This window comes from Pyrgilauda ruficollis, unplaced genomic scaffold (genome assembly GCF_017590135.1).
Source record: "Pyrgilauda ruficollis isolate IOZ18807 unplaced genomic scaffold, ASM1759013v1 scaffold15, whole genome shotgun sequence".
In the NCBI taxonomy this organism is placed as follows: domain Eukaryota; kingdom Metazoa; phylum Chordata; class Aves; order Passeriformes; family Passeridae; genus Pyrgilauda; species Pyrgilauda ruficollis.
In genome coordinates, this window is record NW_024513654.1 from 3545676 (window position 1) to 3572645 (window position 26970).

Consider the following 26970-nt stretch of genomic DNA (forward strand, 5'->3'; position numbering starts at 1 on the left):
TCTATCATTAAAGGCACTTCAGCCAATGGCTCACACAGATACTCATCTTCAGCCAAGTTAGAAGCAGTGGGGTAAGTTTTAAAGTCACGCAGAAGGTGGAAGTCCTTGTGGAGAGGGAAAGGAATCATTCTGAAATCAGAGACCAACATCTGCTTCTAGAGTGGAGCAGCTCTTCCTCGGGGTTTAAAGGCTTCAAGGAGGAGTGGAGCAAAGGGGGGGTGGGAATGTGTCCCTAAAGAGGAAAAACACTTGGTGCCCAAGGCAAAGCTGGATTTCCTGGCTTGGCTGGGCACGGCCAGTGTCAGGGAGCTGGAGGAGGTGACAATTCCTCACCAGTGAGAGCCAGCAAAGGGCTCCTTGTCCTGGGTGTGTCCTGTTCCACTGTGGGTTTTCCCTCCCGTTACCAGAGATGCCAAATTGAGAGGTGCACACCCTCTTTCTGCACCCTGGCAACATAACCCTCTGCTCTTTCATTTTCTGGCCTGTACTCAAAGGCAGCACCATTAAAGAGAGGAAATTTAATTTGCTGGACTTGAAGCAGAAAGGCTGAAAATGGAGTGTTTTCCTGAAGGGTAATGATTAGTGATTTTTTTTTCCACCCAGTGGTAGTACTGTAGTTTGTTTTTACATTTTAAATGTGTCTCCTCCCTCAGATTTCAGCTTGGGATGGAGTCCTACTCACTCTGTGGACCTCATGCAGGTTGGAGGATGTAAATCCACAGCTCTGAGTGAATGATGTGAGAGTTCCTCTCCAAATAATTTTCCATTTCAGTCCTCAGGAGCAGCTGTGCTGAAAGGCTACCTGCTTTCATTTTTCATCTGAGGTGAAAAATGTACTCTAGCACGGCATTCTCTAGCTGGAGGCAGAGTACATGACACATTTTCCCCTCCCTTTTCCCTCGGTGCTTGAGCAAAAATAGAGGTGAGGAAAACACTCCTTAACTAATAGAAACAGTGTTGGCTTCTAAATGCAACACATTTGTATTTTAGCACCTCGTATGAAACCAATTACATTAATGAGGGCTCCAGTCCTTAACTGGGGGTTGTTTATGACAGGGAGGGTTTCATTTCCTACTGCAGGTCTTGCGCCATTGCTCCTGAAAGTGCCATCTGCCAGATTTGGACCCAAAAATGCTCCCTGCTACTGTTGTGCAGGGAGATTCTGGCACAGCTCTGGGATGGGGAGCATGATTGCAGCTTGGGAAGCTGGGAAAATTCACTTTTCTCTGTCTGTTGAGCTTGTGAAAGGCTGAAATTCATTCTGTTTAATATGGTTACTGAGGGAAAGTCAGAGTCCATGCTGTCTGCCTTAGATGGCTTATTTAGAAATTGGATTGTGGTGGCTTTCTGTCTTGTGAAACACATATCTGAATTTCATTCAAAATCCCTCAATTCCCAGGTAATGGGATTCTGGATGGTGAGTTAGGAGATCTAGGTTTTTCTTGGACTTCTATCGTGTTAGTCCAAATGATATTACAGGTGACACGTGTCAGAACTGTATCATTTTGTCACCCAGAGGTGGAGCAGCACCTTTGAAAAGCACTCTGAGATCTGATATTGAGAGTTCCACACCCTTCCTGGACCATAACCTAACCCCAAAATACGTTTGAGTGCACTCTGAGGCTCCTGTGTGTGGCATGAATGGCTACAGCTGCATTTTCTCATTTAATTACTGTTCACCTTGTGCAGAAGCATCTCTGTAAAAACACTGAAAAAATGATACATGTTGTATTTAATTGTCCATGGTTGGATAAAACATTTTGTCAACAAAACATCAGTTTTGTTGGCCCCATATAAGTAACCTAAAGGAGGAATAGTAAGAATAACATCAAATGCAAGTTTTCATAAGCAAAGAAAGAAACCCATATAATTGTAAGGTTTCATTCTGATTTGCTATTCTTCTCAAAGTGTAAATTAAACCGCTGAGCCATGCAATAAAGAAACAGGGGTGTTATCAGCATATGATTTATTTTTCCACTTAATGAGGAGAGCTGTGGAATTTTTTGAGTTTATAGATTATTCTGAACTTCTGCAGTCACTTACTTTGATTATAAGTGTTTTGGATGCTGAAGGCATTTTCCAGGATTTAAACATGCAGGAAAATTCAAATTAAATCAAATGATCAGAGGTGAGACTTATTTCTCTCCTGCACCTAGGATGGTGCTCTAGAATTCCTGATTTTCCACATAGTGATGAAGTAACTGCTGTAAAAGGAGCAGGACTTGGTTATTCACATGGAAAAACTGCAGAGTCACAGTGTGGTTTGGGTTGGAAGGGACTTTAAAGCTTGTCTCATTCCAGCCCTTCCACTACCCCAGGCTGCTCCAAGCCTCATCCAACCTTTCATTTTTGTCCAGGAGGGTCAGAGAACCCATCCCTGGCTGCTTTCCCTTGTGGGCTCTGGTGTGGAGCTCTGCTCTCCTCAGGCACGGTGGGGATGCGCCAGAGGATCACACACTCCAGCTGCCACCTCCCCTTGACAGCCGGAGTAGAGATGAGCTCCTGGAGCAATTCTTTGGCAAAAAAAGTGGAGGTTTTCATGGCAGGGCCACCCCAGCAGTTCATGAGGCAAAAACTCAGCCAAAACAGCCAATGTAGCTCCAGGCTCAGGAGGGCTCTCCCAGCTGGGGCCAGTGCTGGAGTGGTGATCATGGCTCAGTGGTGAAGGGGATGCCTTGTGAAGGCTGCCCTGAAACAGAGGCTGGACAGAGCTAAAGAATAAAGCAGAGATTGAAAGGTGGCAGCTTGAGGTTGATGGTTGGACTCAGTGATCTTAAGGGTCTTTTCCAGCCTTAACAATTCTCTGATCAAGCTGCTGAGTTCACCCTGGAGCTGTTGCTGTTGAAGCCCAGGCAAGCCAGAGCTGCTGGGGTGTGGGCAGTGTTGTTTTTTGGATATCTTCTGTAGAGGACATAAAGCAGGGTGGAGGGGCTGCAGTGCCCAGAACTGCTCCAGCCCAGCTGCTGAGTCACATTCCCAAAGATTTGATGGAATAAGTGGCATTTCTTGGCCTTTTGTTGCATGTTGCTGCCTTTAGCTATGGGCGTGGAGTGATCTTGATTGCAGGAGACAATGATTGATACAGCTTGTGGTGGCAGCGGCTGTCCTTTTTAAACACTGTTTTTGAGGGTGGAAAGTGTTAAGGAAGCTGGGCACAGGGCAGCTTCCACAATGCCTTATTCCCAAAACCTTGCAGCTCTTTTGGTGCCCACTGAAAAGTAACTCAGTAGTGTTTGTAATAGGACAGCTGAGGATAGAGCTGTTTTTCACATTTCTCTGGATCTGAGACACCAACAGAGGTGTTTTCTCTTGCAGCTTGATACATCAGTTGGGCTGAGCTCTTCTGCTGACCAATACAGCCTTTTTCTCTATAGATATCTGCATGTAATATGAATATTTTATTTATCATTGTTTCATCAAGGCCACGTGTCACTTCTGAGAAATGAGCATTGCATTTCTTGAAGCTTGAGTCCTCACTTACCTGACAAGGCTTTAAGGGTTTTCCTTAGTTTTATTATTTAGGTTATATAGCAGTGCTTAGAAGGAATAAATGGTCTTGGAAGCCATATCTTCCAGCCTAAGACACCCCAGGAAGCTTTTATGTAAGTGTAGTCCTTGCTGCAGAAATAGATTAAGGAATTTCTAATTTATTTCACATTAAAAACATCCCCTCCAAATGTATCTGTATTCTCTTCATGCTGTCTTAGTCTCCTGCATGTTTGAGAGCTTTGAATTCATTAACAGCCTAAACCAAGTTATTACATTAATCTCATGAAATCCAAGATTTATATCTTTGACTTAAGGTACACATCATCAGCAACAGAGATATTTAACAGATGGAAATGTGTTTCAAAACTTGGGAGGCATTTTTGCTGGAGATTTTTTTGTTAGATATGTTAATTTTGCTTAAGTTGGAGTTTTTAAGTTCCTGCAAAGTATTTTGTGGGGTGTAATCTGGAGATACTGCTAGTTCTTAGCAGTTTTATAATGTTAACACAGTTTCAGTCTTTCTGCATTAGAAACAGCTTTTTGGGTTATCATTAACAGTCATGCATCTGTTCTTGAAAATCTGGCTGCCAACTGCAGTTGATGGAATTTGTGTCACTTCAGATTCTTTGTGTGATTTTCCTCAGCAAAGGGTTTATTTCAAGCATTGGTGCCATTTCAGCTGCAATGTCCTGTAGCGACTCCGCGTCCTCCTCTATTTGTCTGGAACCAAATACATCAACAAGCGCTGCTGTTTAGACATAAAACCTCATTTTACCTCCCACTGGTCACTTCTCTGCTCTGCTGCCTCTGGGGACATGGGGGTTTTCCATGGCAGTGAGAACTTTCTGGCTGGAGCAGGGCATTTGGGAGCAGTTGTGCTCCCTTTCCCTTAGAACTCTGGGCTGTCTCAGGAGATGCTCTGTCCCAGGAGCATCCTGGTCCCAGGCATCCCTGTGGAGCTCCCAAAAGGTGTTCAGGTAGGGATCAGTAAGGGTCTGAATAAGGCACTTGTGCTATCTCAGAGCTCCATCAAGGGTGGGCTTTATTTTCGCAATTTCTCGCTTCAAAACCTTAAAAAGTGAATTTTGACCCTTGTGCAGTTGAAGGAGAGGGAGAGTGGAAGGTTAGTTTGGGACAGTTTCCCAATAACAGAAGTTAAGTAATTAACATATCCATTGGAAAAAAAAAAAAAAAAGTCTCTTGGAGTATTTGCCTTGGGTTTCCTCTGCCCACAAATAAAGACCATGTAGTTTGCTAAGCTAAATGTTGTCTTTATATTGCAGAAAATGTTGCAGAAGAGGCATGGTGTGAGGGAGTGCATGCCAAATTTCTCTTGGTATATTCATCATTATGCAGAGTTGGGGTTTTGGTTTGCTTTTCTAATTTCTTTTTCCCCTTGGTTTCTTTTCATGGAGATTGAGTGAAGAACATTCTCAGATTTTAATCTTGTTTGCTTACAATCTGGAGGCCAGTTAAGTGCAGTGTAAGGCATGAAAAGGTATTTGTGGTTGTGTTCTTTCCAAGTGGAAAACAAGCACATGAAGCCAAACATGGGAGAGACCTCCAGGAATAGAGAGTCCAGTCAAGGAAGTCAATGGTTCAGTGGCTGAGGAACAGATTTTCTTATTATTCCTGGATTTTACAATATTTACTCACTGGATTCCATATGTATCATGGAATTTTTTTCCCTTTTGTTATGACTGTTGTAAACTGAGGGTTTTGTGCAGTTGGAAGATTCCTGGGCTATATTTTGCCCTTTTAGGAGAACAGCACCAAGAGCTGTGATATTTTTGAGAGGCTGGTGATGGAGTGCAGCACATCCTTTCTTCTCCAGTCATGGAAATCAGTGAGTTAAGATATTTGAACTCCTTTGAAGCTTGTGATAGAAGTGTTCTTTAGATGTGATGATGTGAAGATAGGAGAGGACAATCATGAGAGTTCAATCCATTATCAAATGGCTTTAGCTTCCACATCAAGTGCGTGCTCTGCCAGCCACACACACCTCAAAGCCTGGGGTGCAGAGCTGCAGAAATATCTTCAGAATGATGGGATCTTACAAACTGTTTAATAAAAATGTATTGCACTTTTGTGTAGTTAAAGATTACAGACTACAGAGGGGTGAGTGATGGAGCCCAAGCCTTTGATGAAACACTTAGGAATAGTGGTAGGAGACTCTGGAAGTAAATGTTGCTTGACTTCTGCAGAATAAACACTTTTCTAGGAAGCTGGGAGCAGTATAATGAAATTATATCAAAAAGGTTTTGCTTAATTAGGTGTAGCCAGCAGTTACCTGCAAGAATTTTATCTGGTGATATTTTAGAGATAACTAATTAGAAATTTCTTGAGAACACTTAGAGCTTTCTTGGGTTTTCCACTTTGGGCTCTGAGTCTGCTGCACTTTGTAATGAACAAAGTGGTTTCTTGGTTAATGGACTGAGGTTTATCTAATGTGTCATTGCTTAAAGAATTAAAGTTGTTGAACATTTAGAAAAGTTACTACTAAGCTTGGAACAGAGTTGGGTTTTTTTTAAAGTGCTGAAACAAAGCCCCAGTTGTGATTTGGCATCAATGAATAGTTTGAGTTGAGTAATTTTTGTTTGAATTTACAAGAAACTTTAATGACAGACTCTAATGCTGAGTTTGTCTTTTCAGGATGCAGCTGTGTATGTTTCCTTTCACCCACTCAGCACTAGATGAAAGATGAAATGCCCTATTCATGAAAAAGCACTTACATGGTACTTATGTACAGATGAGATACGTTTTTCCATCCATTTCAATGCATGTCTCACAGAGAAGGCACCGTATATGAGTCACAACAAAAGGAATTCAGATTACTCTGTTAAGATAGTAAAGTTTATGGAGAAAATTCAGCTTGGGGGTGGAGGAAAATCCCTTCTCAGCCACTAAAAAATCAAATGAGCAGCTGCGAGCATTTACGTTGCTCTAGAATTGCCATAACTGTATTGTGTTTAAAGTGAAGTTAAGCCTCACATAGAATGGGTCCCCTTTCAGGAAAACTGCTTGTATATGAAGTGTGAAGGTGTATCAGATGAATTCTAGTAGATACCACTTGGTTGCATTATTGCATGCAAAAGCATTTTACCACAGCATGAGATAAACAGGCACCAAAGGCATTAAGTGATACAAATTCTATTTATTCCATACAATGTTATTCATCCCTCAAAAGCAGCCTTAAATTAGCAGCTGATCTCTCACAACCCACAGGATTTAGCAATTTGTGCTGCATACCCCTTGCAAAGTGGCAGAAAGTATTAGAGATCAGAGGGTGGATGGAATATGTTCCTCACTTTAAATCAACCTGAGGTAGCAGCTGCTAAAATCAAAGAAAATCAAATGTGTAAAAGGAGCAGGATGGTAGTCAGAGTAACTCATAACTGTGAGTTATGCCCACTATTTTGCAGCATGTCAAGGCTGAAAACGCTTGGCAGGACGTTGGAAATACTCTCAGAACATTTTTCCCCCACGTGCTGGTTCTGGACCAGTAATCAATGCAAGAGACAAAGAGCTGGGCTTAAAATAAGCCTTCAGCACTGACAGATCCCCTCCTGCAAACCCAACTGTGCTGCACCAGCTCTCCTCCTCTCCCTTGGGTGAGAGTCAGCTGGCACACAGACTCTGAAGGTTTATTTTCTTTTGCACAGTGAAGTGATTCCACTATCCCAGGTTGCTCCAAGCCCTGTCCAACCTGGCCCTGAACACTTCCAGGGATGGGAAATCACAACTTTTCCTGGTGTTCAGGTAGAGTGGTGAAATCACTGTGCTGTGCTCACCTAACTGAGCTCTGCGTGGGGGAAACCCTCGTGTCTCTGTGGAGTAAGCTGCTCCACAAGAGCTGTTTGAGGAAATTGCAGCAGTATCTTTCCAGAGAGTCAATGAAGCAGCCTTGGGAGCCTGAAATTAAACAGGATTCACAGTGGATAGGAAGAAACAGGTAACTACAGAACAGCTGGGTCTGAGCCATCAGCTCTGTCAATACCAGAGCAATTCTTTGCCTTGGGCGTTTTCTGAAGATAAACACTTATTTATTTCTGATTACAGCCTGACTGCAGGGCGTATGAGAGCTGTATTTAGAGATGATATTTTTTTCCCTCTTGCCAACCCCCAAACCTCTTCAGTTTGTTCCATAAAAATAACTGCAGTGAAAGAGCTTCATAACAGATTCAGCCTTCGTGCTCTGTGGTTCCCTTTTGCACTCACACTCAGAACAGGAATGTGGCTGATTTGTGGGATGAGAGTGGGATGTATTCCTTGAAAGAGCAGGCAGGTAAGAATTTCTATTATTGTAAATTACTGTGATGTCCTGTGCTGCAAATGAAACATCAGCGGCTGCTTGGTCTTATTAAAAATGCAATACAAACATTTATGGCAAGACCAGCCTTGTCACATCAATTTCTGCACCTGAAGTTGTATTTCAGGTGATCCCTGTGCCTTCCCAGGGAGCTCTTAGCTTATTTTTTATTTTTCATAAAACAAAGGAAAGTACATAGGGCAAATTTAGACCAAACGATTCTCATGGATATGAAATCATTGCATGAATTGTTTGACCTTCTGCATCTGTCTTTATCTAATTTTGGCATTGGTGTCTCTCTGGACATTTAAGTAGGTGCACTTTTTCTTAGGAAGTGGTAAAAATTGACTCCCAATGGCATCAGTCCTTTATTCTGGCTCTTGGCGAATCGATCATTTTAATGAGGGACTGGCTGGTTTTTGTTAAACAGATGCAATTTCTGGTTGTGTTCCGAATACCAGAACTTTCTAATCTGGCTCCAGATTTTTGGGAAAGGGGTCTGTGAGCCCCATAGGATGGGTGCATTGGTTTATCCTTGTTTCCATGGAAGGACCCCCAGGACCATGTGGGGTCTGTTGGGAGGCTGCTCACAGTTACTGTGAGGATTGAAAATGAAGATACTGAACTTCAACCATGCAGAATGATTTCTGAAAGTGGATTAAAGTGGCTTTTTTTGTGAGAAGAAATGCACTGAAGTAATTTATGTAAAGACACAGTTTTTTTTTTCTACAGTGTGCAACTCTTTCATATTCAATATAAACCTGTCAGTGCTTCTGTAGCAAGGCACTGTGTGAGATGAATAGGAACTAAGGGAAGGGAAAAGATGAATTGCTGGAGCTGTTGCACATCGTAGGCAGCAAGTTTTGATCAGGAGTTGAGAAGCCAGTGTGCACTGCAGGCAAAATTCTGCTCCAGACATCCTCAGAAATGTATGAAAACAGCACTCTGCTCCGTGTTTGTACAGAGGGAGGATTTAAACACATTGATGTGAGCTCTGCCCTGACACAAGAGCTCCAGGCATGTGCTGCCACTGCTTGTGTGGCTGCTGCTGGTGCTTTTTTTTCTTCCAGGGTTTTTGGACCTTTATTTCTGGAGAAATTGTTGATTTTTGGTTCTTCTTTATTTTCCTGCCTGTAATTTTTATCCTGCAAGTAGCCCAAAAAGTAAGATTTTTGATTTAGTAGACTGACTTAAATCAGGTAGAATAGAAAGAAGGAACACTGAAGTCTTTAAATATAATTGGTTGGTTGGGTTTTTTTTTCCTGCTGAAAAAAGGCTTTAATTTAAAAATGGGTAATACTGAGTTTTTATTTTCACATTCTCAAGGCAGACCAAACAACAACAAATCAGAGCATGTGGCTGTGGCATTTTAGGAGTGCAAGGAACTGGACCTTGGTAATTTCCAGGAACTTGCACAAGACTTTAGGTGCAATAATGCATTTCTGGGGGAGGGCATGACCCTGCTGTCACTGGTCCAGGTCAGGGAGCTCCCTTTCCCAATCCCCACTCTTTTTTCCTTGCTTCCAAGAATCTGTTTATTCAGGCAGTGTTTATGCCCTAAATGAGTGGTGATTCAAGCTCAGTAACTATTTCCTGAGCATCGCAGCCCAAATAATAGAAGTCATCCTTATGTGATTGAAATGACTACTGTTATGCTGATTTTAGGGGAGTGTGCTGATTTTTGTTTTTTGCATGTGGAGCACGGAATTTATTCCATTCTCACATTTTATTTGGAAGTGTATGGATGAGGAAGGAGCAGATTGTGTTTGGATTAGACTCTGAGAAAGGAACCAGCTGGGTTGTGGAAGAAACCACTGTTGTTTTTTAGGCGAGATTGCTGATTCAGTGGTGATTCAGGAGGTTTTCTTTGGCTTTAAAAGGCCATGAAATGCATTCTTTAAATAAAAATTGTAGACTTGAACAAGTGTTCAGCAGTTGTTCAACAGGTTGAGTGTGTAACCATGGGCTGTGGCCACCTACTCTTGCTTTTAGGATGTACCTGTTTTCCCATTGATTGCCTTGAAAACGGTTCCATGGGTTTATACAGAGTCTTGGGAATTGCCTTTATTGATGGTTCCTTAAAAATTAGGGTTTAAGTAAATAGAGCTTTACATAACTTCAGTCTGCAGGAGGTTGCTGAGCTTTGTAATGAGTCCTGTGGCTTTTCTAAATCACTGCAATTGCTTTTTGCTTGTTTTTGTTGTTTTGTTTTGAGTTTTTTTTCCCTTTTCTTTTTGCCAGAAGTTTGCAGAGCTCAGTGATTCATGATCCTCTTTTTATTGACATATCATCTTTCTGGCATCTTTCTGATTTCTCTGAGGTAAATAAATGTGAGTTCAGGCAAAGTTTATTTCCAAAAATGTAAACTTGAGGAGCGAAATGTGTCCAAGAAGCAGGAGAGAGAAAATCTACGATTATGCCTCTCTTTTCCTTATGTAATGTTCTTTATTTTTTAATTTAGCTTAGATTTTATTCCTTCTACTGGGTTATTTTTTATTGAAATGGTACAACCTGCCCACTCACAGGATGAACTTCCTCCTGCTGTACAAGTACTCCACTACCCCTCTACAAATACTTCAGGTTGTGTGCTGCCTGTAGTCTGCTTAAATTCTATCCATTTCCAGTAAGCTTGATAGCTAAAAAATATCTATCATTGTAAGGTTTTGCAGGTTTTTTGTGTCCAGAGGTCATAAATGTATCCTGCCTGGGTGAAGAATTGCTGTTGTACATGGACAGGGTTGCACTGAGTGATGGAGGAATGGAAAAGGAATTACATGGTTGTGCTGCATTGCTACTGGATATTGTTGGGCTTTTTCTTTCCTTATGAAAATGTTATGAGGATTTCACTCCACCAGCCTCGCTTTGCCCTTTCATGTTTCCATTCCTCTTGATGTGAGTCATGGAAAGTTTATGGTGGTAGGACTGTGGGCAGCCTTTCACTTCCAGAGCTGCATCTCTGTGACTAATGACAGCCTTGTCTTCACAGGAGCTTCTCAGGGGGAAACGTTTCCACAGGGAAGTTCATTTCTGGAGTGTTCTGGAGGGCATGGGATCAGCTTTGCTCTGAGATTTCAAAAAACATCAGCAGTGCAAACTGAGAACTTGATTGAAACAAACCTTCCTGTGTTGGCAGGGAAGGCACTTAGGCAGAAGGAATATTTATCCAGATTAGTGGAAACAATTAGGAGACTATGGATAGAATTACATAGCCGGTACTCTTAAGAATGGCATTAGATATATTAAATTAGGAGCAATGTGATGTTCCTGGCCAGATGATTCAGCAGTATTATCTTTTGCCTAATCTTTTGTGGTTTTTTTTTGGATAAAAGTGTTTATCCTTAATTTTATAGCATCTGTATCTTTTTAAGTAGGCTTCATCCCATCTAATCTGAGAGCTGATGGATTATTTTCTCACTTGCATATTTTAGGTTGTGAGCTGCCCATCAGGACTGATTCACCTGAAATCTTCAATTATATTGTGTGAAGGGAGGAAATAAAGTGCTGTAGCTCTGCTGACATAATTCAGGGGAGTATTTATACCCCAGGATGAGAAATGTCCTCTTGGTGTACCTGAAATGTGTTATGAGGTTAACAGCCACCTTTTCATTTGGTGGGAGGAGAAGCTGACTGTGATTAGAAGTATCGAGGCTACGGAAAAATGTAGCATGAAGAGCACCAGCAAGTTAGATTTATCTTTATTTTAAAGAGTTTTGAAAGAAAGGAACGCATATTAAATATTATGGAACTGGTGACCTGGAAAGCAGGTCATACACACAGGTATATGTGTGTAAAATCTGTTCAATCTGTTTTATCTTATTCATAGAGGAGCAGAATTTTAGCTACGTGACTGAGCATATGAAAGTAATTGCTTTTTATAGCCTGTTGGTCTCTTCTCCCAAGGGACAAGCATTAGGACAAGAGGAAATGGCCTCAAGTTGCAGCAGTGGAGGTTTAGGTTGGATATTAGGGAAAATTTCTTCATCAAAAGCCCAAGGCAGTGGTGAAGTCACCATCACTGGAGGGATTTAAGAGCTGTGCGGATGTGGCACTTGGGGACATGGTGGCCTTGGCAATGCTCAGTTAATACTTGGCCTTGATGATCTTGAAGAGCTTTTCCAACCTCAGTAATTCCATGATTCTGAGATTCTGTGGCCATTTTGGTTGTAGTTTTCCTTACAATCCTAATAAAGAGAGAGGAGGAATTTTATGAAATGTTCATTTAATAGGAATAATACAGAATTTCAGATATTTTTTATACAGCTCACAAAAATCGTGTGGATGATGAAAAATCTTGCATATTTTCTTTTGAGGGGAATGTCTCTTTCCACCCTTTGTATGAGATGAGCAGGACCTGGTGGATGCTGTATTTTCAGTGCTTTGGGGTGAGGTTTGGTGGTTTGCTTTTGCTGTTGTGGTACCTTCCAGTGTTACCTGCCAGCCTCCTCTCCTGCATCCTGAGCCCCCAACAGCCCCTGCTCTCATGGAATGCAGGAATTGTTCAGGGAAACTGCCATTAAAAGCTCTCACCTGTTTGCTATTAAATTCTGTTGCGTATAAATACCTTTGTTAGCTTGAGCCTGAGTTTGGAGCAAAGTCCCCCCTGGCTTCAGTGGGAATATATTGAAATCTAGGAGAGCTTTTCCTTTCTTCCCCCCGTTCCGCTGTGTGTCATCTTATATATCCATGTTTCCTCCTCAGGCTATTCCCAGAGATCCTGATTTTTATGTGGAGGGCTGCTTTTGGCCAAGGAGCTTGCAAAGGTTGCTGTTGATTTCTGCTCTGTGGTTAGGGCTGGCACGCATTAATGTACAGCAGACAAATGCAGTATAGACGTGATCATAAATAATTCACCCTTCCCTTCAACAAGGGGAAATTACATGCTACATTATTCAATATACAAAGACACTGCTTGTTGTGTAAAGAGAGTAATTTTCTGCCAGTGAACAGCCAGCAGCTTTGCAGCTAAAATATAAGGAGACACACATGGTTTATTACCAGCTCAAGCCTCATAACCTTCCCTCTGCCTGCAATCCACATCCTTCTGCTCTCAGGAGTGGAATACAAAGAGGTGGCGTGTGCTGGTGGCTGTGGCTGCTGGGGATGTTGGATGGAAGGAGCAAAAACAGGGCACTGAGGATGTCTTAATTTAATGGGGTGAATGAGGGAAGTGAGGGCTGGGGGAGGAGCCTGCCCTTCTGGTGAGCATCCTTCTTGCCATGGTAAAATCTTAGGGAATGAAATTCTACCAATAACTGCTTGGGAAAGAGAAGGGAGTGGCACTAGGGAATTATATCCTTTTATGTGTTTATTACAATTCAGTTTTTTATTTCATTAATGTGACAGTGGAAAATCATGTAAAATGGTGTGTTGGCAACTAGTAGTTATTAAAAAGAAAGAGAGATCAATGTGTGTATTCTATTAGCTGAGTGATCTGTCATTGTCCTGTGATAGGTCATCAAACTGATCAGCTAATTAAGCAGCCTGGTGCACTGCTTGTGCATGAGCTGGCAGAGTTATGGTTGCTTGTGGAACTTTAAATTTCCCTTCATGACTGGTCTGATTAATATCTCAGTTTTACTGTAGCCTAAACCTATTTCTGTTTTTTTCCCCCTTGTATCAGCTTCCTGATAAACAATTTTCTTCACCTGCCAAAGATGTAGTTAACATGCTTTTTCCTTGGCTTTGTAATATTTGTAGCAGATTTTAATGAGAGGTGTCTGCAGCTGGGAAGGGTTCAATAAATTCCAGTCCATTTTTTAACACACAAATGGACATAGGACAGAGAAGGTTATGTGGTTTTTCTAAGGTCCTGTGGTCTGAATTCATTAATGTATTTCTGATTGCTCTTTTTAAAAAATTGAGAATTGATGTCAAATACACAAACCTGGAATTGATCCCATAAGGTTATCTCAGATAAATCTGTTCAACCAGTGTCACTGAGCAGGTTGCAGATCCTTGTTAGAAGAGGACTGGAGGATAAATTGGATTTTTTCTTTATTTTAAATAGCCAGTGCATAGGAATTGGTCTATGAAAATAAACAGCAAGGAGCTGGAGAGCAGAGGTCTGAGAGGGTACTGAGATGGATGCCAAAGAAGAGGAGTTCAGGGTAGAAGGATTTCATAAAAACAAATGTGTACAACGTGATAAATGTAATTGAAGAGATGCTGTAGGGTGGGTTTTGGTTACCAGATCTTTCCCAACTACTGCTTAACCTCTAGCCTGTTCTTCATGCTTCTTTTTTCAGAGGGGCTTTTTTCACCTTCCTGTTTCATCTTTTGTGATGAAGGCCCTCATCTCCATCCCCGTTTTTTTTACTTTTTTTTTCTCTTGAGCTATCTTTGTTTTCATGACTTCCTCTGTTGGATGTGGATGCTGCCTGAGTCTGCCTCTGTCTCTGGCCCCCTTTGCTTCCTCTCTGAAAATGTTTGATCAGGGTCTTATTTCTGCCTGAAATATTTACTTGGGAAGTGGAAGCTTCTCACTTCTTGTCAGGACTTCTCTTTCTTGTTCCCCTTCTCACCACCATTGGTGGTGGTTGGACAACCATCACCATCAAGGTCTTTTCAACCTTGGCTCCTTTCCATAGTTCCTCTTTTTCTTTTGGACGTTTACTGGGGGGATATTTTACACAGAAGAAAGCATAAACTTTCTAGGTTTAAAATGAGCCATATGAATCTGATTTAATGTCTCTGGTTGTTCAAACTTCTGTCAAAGTCATCATAACTGCTCCTTTGGAGAAGTTTTTAAGACTGGTCTCTTTAAGAAGTCTTGCACTGATTTCTTTCCCTTTGGTTTAAATATAGTCAGTAATGATTATGCTGTGATTTCTGTCTGCCTCATCTGGCTTAGAGAATAAACTCATCAAGGAAATGAACTTTTTTGGGTGGAAGGAAAGTGTTTTGCAAATACTTTTGTTCAATATTTATCTAATTATTCTTGAGTCCCTGAGACACAGCCTACTTGTTCTGATTGCAGAAATCCTCCAATATGTGACAGTGTTCAGTGGGAGAAACATCAGAATACAAATAACTTTTACAAAAGCACTTTTGTCTCATACAAAAATGCAGCCAGAAGGATGATGATAAATGTGGGATCTGAAGTGAGTGCCCCATTTGATCAGGACACTTTTGTAGGAATGAACCAGGAATTATTATCTAGAATTATAGCAGTGTTGCTTAAGCATTAAAAATAGGTGTTGATAGAGCTAAAGGCAAAACAGTCAAATTGTGGGACTCATAATAGTAATGATTATACTTCTCTGATTTAGTGAGTAATAAGAGGACCCATCATTTGGTCCAGAAACCTGAGATCCTGTCATTAGCCTTTCCCTTGTGTCTGTTTTTTACTCCCTTCACTTTGCTGAATGTTTTACTTGTGGCTTTTGATTTTTTTGGTTTGGCTTTTTATCTCCCATGTTTGAGAGGGGATTGTTACCTTATCCCTGCCTCAAACAGGGTCTTACCCCACTTCAGGACTGTTCATTTAAGGTCCTCAGGAGCAGATAGAGTGTAATTATTTAAACCTGTGTCCCTGGATACTGTCCAGAAATGCTCCCATATTTCAAAAGCAGATTAAGATCTGTTGGGTGGGTTAGTGAGTCGTGTAGTGTTACCTGTAGTAGCAACCAGTCATTGATGTGAGCAGATGGGTGATGGAAAATCAGGGGCAGCTCGCTGTGAACCTGGAGCCAAATGTTCCCTGGGTTTAATATCCTGAGTGCTGTAATTAACAGGCTTGGCAAACGACAGGCATCTTTCAAATAGAAATCTGAAATGACTGGTGCTAGGTTGTGCTTTGCTATGGCTGTGGATGGTGTGGATATGATGCCTGGGTGTGTATAAATATCTGGGTTTTTTTCTCTAGGTTGGACAATGCATCTCTTTGGAGCCACCTCTGGGAAGATGAAGCTTCCAGCAGCAGCAGCAGTGCGGTTTGGAACCTGCTTGTTTTAAGAGAACCTGGAAATTTCTAGCCATATTTGCCTATTCCAGCATAAAGCAGAGGAAAATGAGTTATTTTTATTTTTTGCATATTTTCACACTACGTAACAATTTTTTTTCCTTCTCATTTTGTTCAATGGGAAAAACTTGAGCCAGTTTTGTAGCTGATCCTTACTTCGCCACATTCCTCTTACTGAGCCAAATTCTTGGGAACCACATCCAGAGTACATTTATTTTTGTGTGTTGGTGGTGCTTGAGGCTTCCTTTTCTTTCTGTGACACATGTCACTTTTTATTCTGTTTTGAACCTGTCCTTTTGCATTGCTGAGTAGTTGTAGAACCACTCCAGGAACGAAATAATTTCAGACTTGCAGAAGATGACTCATATGCTTCAGAAACATTTTTATGGCTGTGCTTGGCTCATTAATGTAGGAGTTTAACAGTAGTAATATGAGGTATTGCATTAATTGCTGCATACATTTATTACCAAATGACTTGCACAGACAGTGTTTCAGATGCCGTGGACCTGATCACAATAACCAGAAGTGTCCTGTGTGCAGAGGAGAAAGTAAAATCCCTTTGTACACCGACAGCAAGCAGATGAAGTGGCTCGCGGTTCTGGAAGTGAGGACTGATCACTGTGAGAGCTGGAATGGGTTTTTCTGCCTGAGGAAGGGGAAGCTCTGCAGTTTGATGTTTGGGTTGATCATAATGACTCTGGTGATGGTGTCCTACATACTGACTGGAGCCAAGCATGGCCTGCTGCTGATCCCATCTCCCTTCCATTACGGAGCTTTTGCTAGCAATCCCAGCTTAATGGACAATGAAAGCCTTAGTGACATGAAAGACTATTACCAGCCTTCAAAAATGAATATTTCATATGTAAAGGATTATCCAAGCATTAAATTAATTATTGACACCATTACTTCAAAGATAGAGTTTATAACGAGGCAGCGCCCTGATTTAGAAGAGCTGAGGAAGCAAGAGCCACATGTAAGTATGAATTGAGGCATGTCTTAAACTGCTTTTTACATCCTTATTTCAAGGCTTGTGGATCAATCTTTTGCCTAGACATAAAAAAGTGCAACTGCTTGGATGTTCATGCAGTGATTTACACCATCTAGAGCCTCCCAATTCACAGCAGCTGAGAAGCAGATATTGTAGATCACATCCCTCTGAGTCACGGGCAGGATGGATGGGTTCTATAAATGGTCTTGACACCTGAAGCAAAAAATCAGGCAGTTTTCTGGTAGCTGTACATCGTCACTGAACTTTTACCTTCTCTCATGCAAAATCATTGTGACTTACGTTTACCTGTCACCTGAAATGATAAATAAGAAAAGAGCCTTTCTAATAACTGCTTGCCAGGGCGCCTTCCTGAAAATCATTGCAAACCTTGTAGTTCAGAGTTAAAAACTGGAAGGTAATTTGATTTGAGTATTAGGTGTTTGACTTTAAAAATCAGTTCCTGGGATTGCAGAGGAGTTGGGGCGATTATTGAGGCTCTTTCTGGCCTTAAAATAAAAGGATTTCTAAATACTTGTCTCCCAGCCCAGTGGGTTGCTCAGGATTTGGTTGTGGTGCCATCAGAAGCAATGAATGGATCAACTTTGTAGTACAAATATTCAGGTAGTGTTTCTGTTCTGTCACTGTGCTAAGTAAGAAAAGTAAGTGCTAAGTAAGAAAAGTCGATTGCTTGCTGCCTTGACTGAAATTGTTGTTCTTTATGTTGCAGATGTTTTCGGTAATTCCTAACAAATTCCTTCCAAACAGCAAGAACCCTTGTTGGTACGAAGAGTACCGCGGGAACACAACCACGGATCCCTACGCCACCAACTCCTACGCACTGTACTCCAAGCGCTTTCGGATCATTTTTGATTACCTCAGGAAGGTATTTTGGAACCACTTGTACCACTACAAGGACAAGCACTACCGCCTGCGCTGCCTGCCACACTTCTACATCATCGGGCAGCCCAAGTGTGGCACCACGGACTTGTACGACCGCCTCCGGCTGCACCCCGACGTGCGCTTCTCGGCCATCAAGGAGCCCCACTGGTGGACCAGGAAACGCTTTGGTGAGTCAAAATGTCCTTTGCTAGCCAGGCAAGTTGTCTCCCTTAAAATTTTGTAAGCATTTGGGATGAAGTTTGTAGATTTGCTGCGTGTTTGCTTGCCTAGAAACCACTGGAATTGGTGGTTTTGAGAAATCCAGGTGGTGGACGCTCAGCCTGCTTTTGTTCAATGGTGTTTTGGGTTAAGCCTCTTGAGAAAATGCACATTTCACTTGGTTTTATTTGCAGCGGTTTGGAAAATCTAAGGGAAAACAAAAACTACATAAAATGAACCTTATGAATTTATAAAAGCAAGAAGAGAAACTGTTAGGTTGTCATGGGGGAGTTGAAGAGGAGCAGTGATAGTTTTGTACTGCAAAATTCTGTAAAGCCTTTCTTACATCAATAAATGATGGGTCACTATTTAAAATTTCAGTCCTTATGGTTCAATAAATACAACTGTGGCAGGAGCTTCATTAGTGCCACAGCTCTGGGCAACACTGATCAGTCGAGATGCTCTGCATGAGGAATCTCTCTCACACTGAGGGCCCTGCACGTATTTTTGATCCTTTTTCTGGATGAGATCATTATTTCCATCTCTGAAGGCAGACTTGACGAGCTGGGGTTGTGGCCAACTGGAGCAAAAGGCATCCAACCCTCGTGATTGCACCTCCAAAGGGTGTCTCAGGGCAGTGGGGCTGAGCACAGAATTTCATCCATCTGAAGTGTTTTTCTCCTCCTTCTTTCTCTCTGGATGCTGAGGAAGGTCAGTCTTGTGGTTAGAGATTAGATGAGCTGCAGAAGACCCGTTTGAATTTCCTGACTGCTCCCCTCTAGATGTGGATGGGTGTTCTGCCCTCTGTATTCCACCCAGGCACTGGATTTTCCTCTTCTTTGGTCTGGCTGTTAAGTTCTGGCGTGCCCTCGCTTTGTATGAGTTTGGTATCAAAGACTTTTCAGTGGTTTTACTGTTTCCAAGAGGAAGATTCTGCTTATTTTGGTGACATCTTAATTTCTGTTTCTCATTTGCTGTTGCTTTATGACAGACACAGACTTTGGAATAGGAAAAACTGGCACTGGGGTGGAGATGAGGACTTTGATCACTACTTTCTTTTGGTGCTTTTCTAAGCTTCTTTGGAATGGGAAAATGATGCATTTCTGTGGCTAAAGGCAAGAAAGGGCACTTTCTGAGGCACTGGGACACCAACAGTGCTACTTCAAATTCTTTATTTCTCCTACATGTGGTCTTGTCATTTCCATCTTGTTTCCCTGTGCCCTGGATCCCAGAAGAACCTTTGAAATCCGGCAGACAGGGTTTTGTTCCTTGCTTCTTGGTGAGGTGCTCACAGCCACAGAGATGGGATTTCATGATTTTGCTGTTAAATTTTCAGTTTTCTCCCTTTGCAAATTCCATAAGAAAGTTGCCAAACGAAATACTTTGGACATTTTCTAAATACTTTTTTGGTAAACTAAGATGTAAAGCCATGTGATGAAAGTGCAGCTTTGCTTTTGAGATAACGTAGTCCTGTTTGAGAAACGCTGGAGGCACCAGTGTGAATTGAGGAATGAAACCAGGTCAAGAAAAGAGAAGCATCGTGGTGCTCCTTGAAGACCCATGAAAAGGGACTTGTTCATCACAGTCAGCAGCTGACTGAAGACAAAACATGGGAGTTATGGAACAGTTTGGGTTGGAAGGGACTTTTAAGCCCATCCAGTGCCACCCCTGCCATGGGCAGGGACACCTTCCACTGTCCCAGGCTGCTCCAAGCCCCTATGTCCAACCTGGCCTTGGACACTGCCAGGGATCCAGGGGCAGCCACAACTTTTTCTCATGTTCAGATAAAGTGATGGAAACAAGGGACTGTTAGCAAAATCTGTGGAGGATTTTGTGTTCCGAGGTAGTGCTGGCAGGAAAGGCTGAACCCAACTGATACCTTAAACTAAAATGTTTTACACCTCCACTTACATGAACCTCAACATAAATGTTAGGAATGAATTTTGGAGGAGGTAATGCACCCAGCCTCACTTCAGCAAGACTGGGCTCACTAAAGCTCTGAACCTGACCTACCAAACAGGCAGAAGAATGTAAAAAATCAGGCTGGAGTGCATCTAAGTTGAGAACAAGGGTGAATTCCTATCTCTGTGCTGGCGTTCACAAGCCTTCCACTTGCAGAGTCTTGTGGTCAGCCACTGGGGACCAAGTGCTGATCCTTGAAGAGAACATTCTTTGCATAATTCAGTTTTTTTGAAGTTGTTTTGTAAAGCTGGAGTATGAGCAAACATTGCAGAGCTCGTGGTCTCATGGGAGAGGGATCTTTAGGGATGACCTTCTGATCATCTCAGCTGTCTGCCACTGAGAATGAAAGATCAAGTTTATTCCTGGTGGCTCAGTCCTTTAATTCTGCCTTTAAAGTACATTACCTAATGGTTACTATTTAAAAATTAAGAAAATAAAAACAGAGGATATGACAAACACACTCACAAGTGAAACTATGCAAGTGGCTATGACTCCTATGCTCCTGGCTATTAACTGGTTTGGTTTCTAACACTTAAGCTGAACAAGAAAGTCTCTTTGTTCAATGGCATCCTCTGATTCAGTGGATTTTTATGAGACTGACTAATTTCAGCTGAAGTTAAACAGCCCTCTGGGGAGGCCCCATTTCGCAAATCACTCCTTTCCCCTTCTGCTGGGAGGGTTGATGCTCCACAGGACTTTGTCTCAGCTTGACTGTCTCTCTCTCCTGGCTCCTTGCCACTGTTTCTGTTCCCAGGAGTGGGGTGGCAACAAACCAAGGCTGTCTGTAGCACTTTTTCCCCCCCTCAAAACAAGTCAAAATATGCTGTTGAACTTCCTTCTACCCTCATTAAATCCCACTTTCCTAAGGGGGAAAATCAGAGGCAATGGACAAAAGAACTCCCTTGCTGAGCTTTCCTCTCACATAATTGATAATTATTGGTCTTTTGGGAACAAGAAAGGGAGAGCTGAGAAGTCCTGTGTGGGGAGCATGTACAGCAAATGGAGAAGTGAGACTAGATTTGGAAACAGGAGTGGGAAAAGGAGTATAAAAATCACAGGATGCAGCTCAAGATGCTGAGAAACGCAGGGGGAAGGTGATAGTGAACGCACCCTGGAGTGTAGGGAAGGAGAGGAGAAAAACAAGATACTACTGTGGAGCTTTATTTGCATACCTGTGAAAGGAAAAAAACCATGAATGATTTCCCAGTGTGTGTTGATTTGCATATTTGGCATCAGAGCCTGTGCTCAATCTCAAAACAGTAAATCTAGTGGGAGTCCAATATTACAGCAATTTACATGGGTGCAAATGGAAGTAGAATCTTATCTTCTGTATTCCTTCCAAAAGCTAAATTTAGAAGAAGATAAATCCAAGCTCATTCATGCAGGGACTACAAAACAGAGCACTTAAAATATTTCCTATCACTGTGAATTTATGGTGTAATCATTCAGTATCTCAGATCTCAGCCACTTCATTACTGGCACTTTTATCTGAGGGTTGCACTTGGTCGGTCTGATCTCGTGCTGATGTTGGCTGGCTCGGGGCCAACCACCTTGGTTTGCACCAGTGGTTAGTCTTGCCCTGTTGTTGTCATAATTGCTGATTTTAATTCTCTCTTTTTGGCTGTTTTTCCAGGAATCATCAGGCTGAGGGATGGATTTCACGACCGCTACCCGGTGGAAGATTACCTGGATCTGTTTGACCTGGCAGCACATCAGATCCAGAGTGTGCTGCAGAGTGATGCAGTGAAGGAGCGTGGCAAGAGGAACAACATCATCATTGGTAGGGCAAAAACTGTCCCAAAATTCTTGTAGCTCCACATTGGCAGTGCTCAGAGCTGAGGCACCAGAGGGGGATTTTGTGGCTGGTTCTCAGCACAGAGCCCCTGGTGTTGCTCTTTTCTGGTGTGCCTGGAAGCTCTTGGCTTTCTTTTCCTTCTTTCTTAAGTTAAGAAAGCTGTGATTATCTTCAGAAAATTCCTGAGCAAGTGCTGTATATCTGATGAGCATCAGCATTTAATGAATGTGGGTTTTTTTCCAAGAATGAGAATGACCTTGGTGACTCGTTCAAACACAGTTCTCATTTTGTTTTCACAGAACCATTTAGGTTGGAAAAGCCCTCTAAGATCATCACGCCCATCCATTCCCCCAGCACTTCCAAGGTCACCACTAACTCATGTCCCCAAGTGCCACATCCACTTTAAGCACAATTATGAGGGGATTGCCTGTAGTGCTGGGATTGTGGCTTCACTTCCAAATTCTGGAGCAACGTCTGGGGAAAATCAGTAACTGTGCTGGTATGACACACACTGGATGCTGCAGAAATCCTGGAGCTGCTGGGAGATGTGGTAGCAAAAGCTCCCAGTGGCTCTTAAGCTCCAACAAGAAGAAATTGATATAATTAGTTGGTATTAAATTACCTAATTACCACTAAGAATGGTCTAGAAGTGCTGTTTTATTGTACTTTGTGGAAGTCCATGGTGAGCACTGGGCTCTAGGGAGGGATCCTTGGATTGCTTTCCGTGACTCACAGTGGTCAATCCACTGGGCTCATCCACTCTGGCCCACAGTGTCCTGATTTACAGTGCCCATGAGGAATATCACAAACTTCTAAATTCTGCTTTTGCTGTCTGCTAAAACCAGAAAACTGAGGGGATGGGAATTTTACCAGTCTTATTTCACAGGGAATCCAGACAGATTCCATGCAAAAAGTAGTTGTGCAAGTGACAGTTCCCTGTCAAAAAGAGACTTTTCAAATAGGCTTGAAGTCACAATTCTGCAGAAAATAGAGACAAGATTTTACTGCCTGCCCTCAGAATTATTGAGGTTTTGATCTCATTATAACCTAAAATTTTAACCTATTGCTGGCTGGATGAGATGGTGATGATGCCTTAGGCTGGTTAAACCAGAGCCTTGCCTGAGTCACATTTCTTCAGTACTTCCCAAGCCTCCATGTTTGTCCATCATTCACTTTATTAAACATTGCAACACTGAGCAACATTTGCAAGATGGGGTTGTTAAGAAATGTTGCCATCAAGGACATCTGCAGATTTTCCTGCTACTCATAATAATATCTCTTGTCCTTTGATGGGTGAAGTGCTTATGCTAATTAAATTCACTAATCTAATTGGCAACGTACATCTTTGATTACCCGCCTCCTGTTGCAGCTTTTTGTAGGGTTCACTTTGTGTTTCTTTTTCCTGTGGTCTCATTTCTTGTTTCATTAAGGTTCTGCTGGGTTTTCTTATTAAGTTTACAGGAAAAGTCTTGAATGATTATACTCATTAAGGCAGTCTTTTATGACCTTGGTAAAAAACAAAACAAAGCCATCTAGCCTCAAATGAATCTGTATGAATATCAGGTTTTCTCATAATCTTCCTTTTCCTATTTCGGATGACTGTAAAGAAAAATCAAATTAAAACTGTAAATATTTCAGTAGTTCATCATGGTATATTATTTTGAAAAGTTAGGCTTCTTTGGATATTAAACCAAAGAATATTACTAGTGGGTAATAACAGCATTTTCCAAAAAAACCCCTAATATCTGTTTAGAGATGAACCCCAGAGGAGAGGGCTGATCTAGCCCGAGGCATTCTGAATAGGATTTTTTTATGTGGAATCATTAATAAGATGAATTCAGAGGAATGACTTGTGAAAACACAATATGATATTAATCCATTAATGACTGAATGAGAAGGTTATGCACCATTCTTTAGGCAGTTTAATAATTTATATGATCTTTAAGTCCATAAGAAAAAAACCAATTCAGTTGCACCAGTGTAATTAAACACAATTAATTGTTGGTGATTAATTTATCTCATCTTTAGTATGGCTTGTTCTCTTTGCAGGTATTAAACCTGTATTATAAACCAAAACCAAACACTGTCAAATTGTCAGAAAAATTTTTGTTTGCCTGCTTCAGAAAATTGAAATTATAAAAGTCAGCAGGGACCAGAATGTTTATTATATTTTTTAATATATATTTTTCCCCTTCATTAAATTCATTACAGTCATCTTGTGGGAAGATTTACCCTCTTGAGCCCAGCTTTTGCAGGGCTGGGGCAGCACCTTGAGCCCTGTTAATGCTTTAGCATGATTTGGTTTCGTGCCTGTGATCTTGGGTTGGACCTGACAATCTTGGAGGTCTTCTGCATCCTTTATGATTATGGGATTTTCCCTGACTTGTGTCCTGCCTGCAGATTTGGGATGGTGGAATTCACAGTTTCTGTGGAATGTGGGCTCTGATTAGGAGAATCTGCCCGTTTATGTGTAAATGCACTGGGGTTTTTTGTACTTCACACTGCAGCAGTGCAGGGAGGCGTCTGCAGGTTTGGCTGCCCTGATTGGGATAAATCCTGCAGAACATCCAGGGTGATCAGGGAGCAGAGCAGAGAGCTGTGCAGGAGGATCAGATCTAGCCCAGAGAGGAACAGGTGGCTCGGTGGGTCACAGACTTTAATTACCTTGCCATGATTGAGGCAAACATCTTTGAGGGAGCTGTTTCAGGCTGTGCCTGTCAGGGGGATGGAGCAGGGACTTCCCAAGGTCACCCCCATCCCTGGAGTGCCTCTCCAGCAAATCCCTGCCTGCAGGTGCTCCTTCCCTCTGCCTTTCCCCACGTCCTGGTGGCTCAGGAGAGGTTTCTGTGGCATGGCTGTCTCAGCTCCTGCCCTCTGTTTAATCCTTTGTGTTTCTGCCTCACCCAGCGTGGGAGCTGGGCTAATTGAGTTTTAATTGACAAGTGGAAGCCTGCTGGTGATTAGGCAGTGCTTTGGCTAATTAATTTAGAATGGAAGAGTGGAGCTGTTGTGGACACCCAGCTATAGCCAATGGACCTGATCTCCTCCTCCTGAAAAGAGGCAAAGTGAACGTGACAGAAGATTAATGTGTTTTCTAACAACTCCCAGACTTTATTAATGAATCACATTATGTTCAGCTGAAGTTTGGAGCCAGAACCTTTCTCGTGTTGTGTTCTGTCCGTCTCTTTAAATCTTTATTGGGCTTTCCCAGCAGAGGAAGGAAGGAAAAAATAGGGAAATAATGTACCAGTCTATAAGCCTACAACATTATTATTTTTTTAATCTCCTTCCCTTTGATTTGAAAAACCTCATTAGCAAGAGTTAGCTTTCATTAGACTGTCAGAGAGTGTAAGTCCCCAAAAAGCTTCTGTACATGTTTTATTGAACAGTACTGTGCCACATAAATGCCAGGATTACTTAAAAAGACAGAGAAGGTTACAAAATTCAAAACAACATATCAGATAATTTATTTAGCAGCTGAACCATCATACACCTCACTCTGGCAGAGATTTTTACTGAATATATTTCTCCCCGTAGCATTGCATTATGAGTGAGCTTCTTCAGACACTAAAGATACCAGAATCTCGTATTTTACCAAAGTGTGCTATTTATTCTATAAACCCTTTATCTATTCATAAATAATTGACTTGTTTTACATGAATAATTTTATAAAAAATATTATTTCAAGCCTTAATGACACATCTCAGCTACTTTTTAAATTTTTCTTATATGCTTACTGATTCTCCTGATTATATTTTCCACACTGTTGATCAGCAGGGGTGGTGCTTTCCACATTTTTTCTGTGGGGAATTTTACAGTTTGCTAGCAAGCTGCTTCTCTGAGATTGGGAGCATTAAGGCCAACCTGTGGGTGTTACAAAGAGCATTGCAAGGCTTCAGCAGGGACAAACTCCTGCCTCCTGAAGGTTGGATGGAGTTTGGAGCCACCTGGTCTAGTGGAGGGGATGGGAACAAGATGATCTTTAAGGTCCCTTCCAGCCCAGATCATTCTGTGATTCCATGATCCCTCACTGGAAAATGTGCTAAAACCTTTAGCAGTCCATTCCAGCCCAAATTAAATCTATTTGCATGTGTTAGCCACCAGCAGGAAGCAGTGTGGTCATGGAGAGCAACATTTCAGGTGGAATTTCATAAAACCTGCCTTAAGCATTCCCAAAGGCACAGAGCAGTGGGATTGCTGCAGCTCTGAGAGCTTCAGCCAGAGCAGTCTGCAAGAACTAAGATGTGTTGAAATTCATGGAGTCAATTTTGATCTGCCTTATAGCACTTAAAAAATCAGCCAGTTTGCACTCCAGCATGAAGAATGGAATGAGTTACCAGCAGAGATGCTTTTCATTTCCAGGGGAGGCCAGTGCCTCGACAATGTGGGACAACAACGCTTGGATTTTCTTCTATGATAACAGTACTGAAGGAGAACCTCCCTTCCTAATCCAGGATTTTATCCATGCCTTCCAACCAAATGCCAAACTTATCATCATGCTGAGGGACCCTGTTGAAAGGTGAGCATGAAAATAATCATATTTTTTAGCTCTCACTCTGTTGGATGCAAGTAAATATTCACGTGGTGTTTGAGAGCTACTTGGTTGTGATAAGAGGGGTTTTTATTCTGTGTATTTTGGCACAGGTAACAGTGATAATCTTTTAAAGAGAAGCATGTGAGTGTGAATGCCATGAGTGCCATGCCTGGACTCCTGAGCTACTCTGAAAAAAATAATTTTTAGGTTTTCAAATGCAATCTAATGCCATTGCCTGAGCTAATATGCCCTGGTTCTCAGCAGGGCTCTTTAGACTAGGCGGGCACTGCGTCTCCAGATCTCAGCAGAAGTAGTCCTGGGAAATGTTTAATTTCATTTAAGTAGTGAAATCTATGTTTTCATGGGGTTTGCAGTTCAAACTGATTAAATAATAATGATTAAGAATGATTAAGTAGCTCGGGAGTCAGAAAACGATACAATTTTTTAAAACTCTTTCACGTGCTTGAGACAGTCATGTAAAGTTTCACTGGGCATTTGTACCTTGCACAGCCAACAGCTACAGAAGTTCATCCTTGGTCTTCCTTTGTTTGCAGGTAAAGGGCTTGGCTTTTCCCAAGGTATGGACTGTTTTAAATGGCTGTGGAAAGTCAGGAATGTCCAGCTTTCCACTTGCATTTCACTTTTTCTCTCCCGCGTTCCTCCAGATTTCTGGCAATTCCTTCCCACTGTGTCCTCTGAAGCAGGATAATAATGATGAGAGTGATGGGGAGGGTGGAGGGGATGGAGGCAGAGTCCACAAGGATCAGACTGAGGGGGGGGGGGGGGGAACTCCTTCTCACTGTAGCTCCATGGGGATATTCAGAATACTTGTGGC

At 42.0% G+C, this 26970-nt stretch overlaps 1 protein-coding gene across 1 annotated transcript in view; it reads left to right on the forward strand.

Annotated features, from left to right (window-relative positions):
• The window catches only part of CHST15 (carbohydrate sulfotransferase 15), a 44596-nt gene that overhangs the window by 9408 nt on the left and 8218 nt on the right, over positions 1-26970 (forward strand). The window contains exons 2-5 of the mRNA XM_041461629.1: positions 15663-16731; positions 17474-17813; positions 21440-21586; positions 25964-26120. Of these exons, the coding sequence (XP_041317563.1) occupies positions 16189-16731; positions 17474-17813; positions 21440-21586; positions 25964-26120 (1187 nt within the window). The 5' untranslated portion in view covers positions 15663-16188. The remainder of the gene's footprint in view (positions 1-15662; positions 16732-17473; positions 17814-21439; positions 21587-25963; positions 26121-26970) is intronic.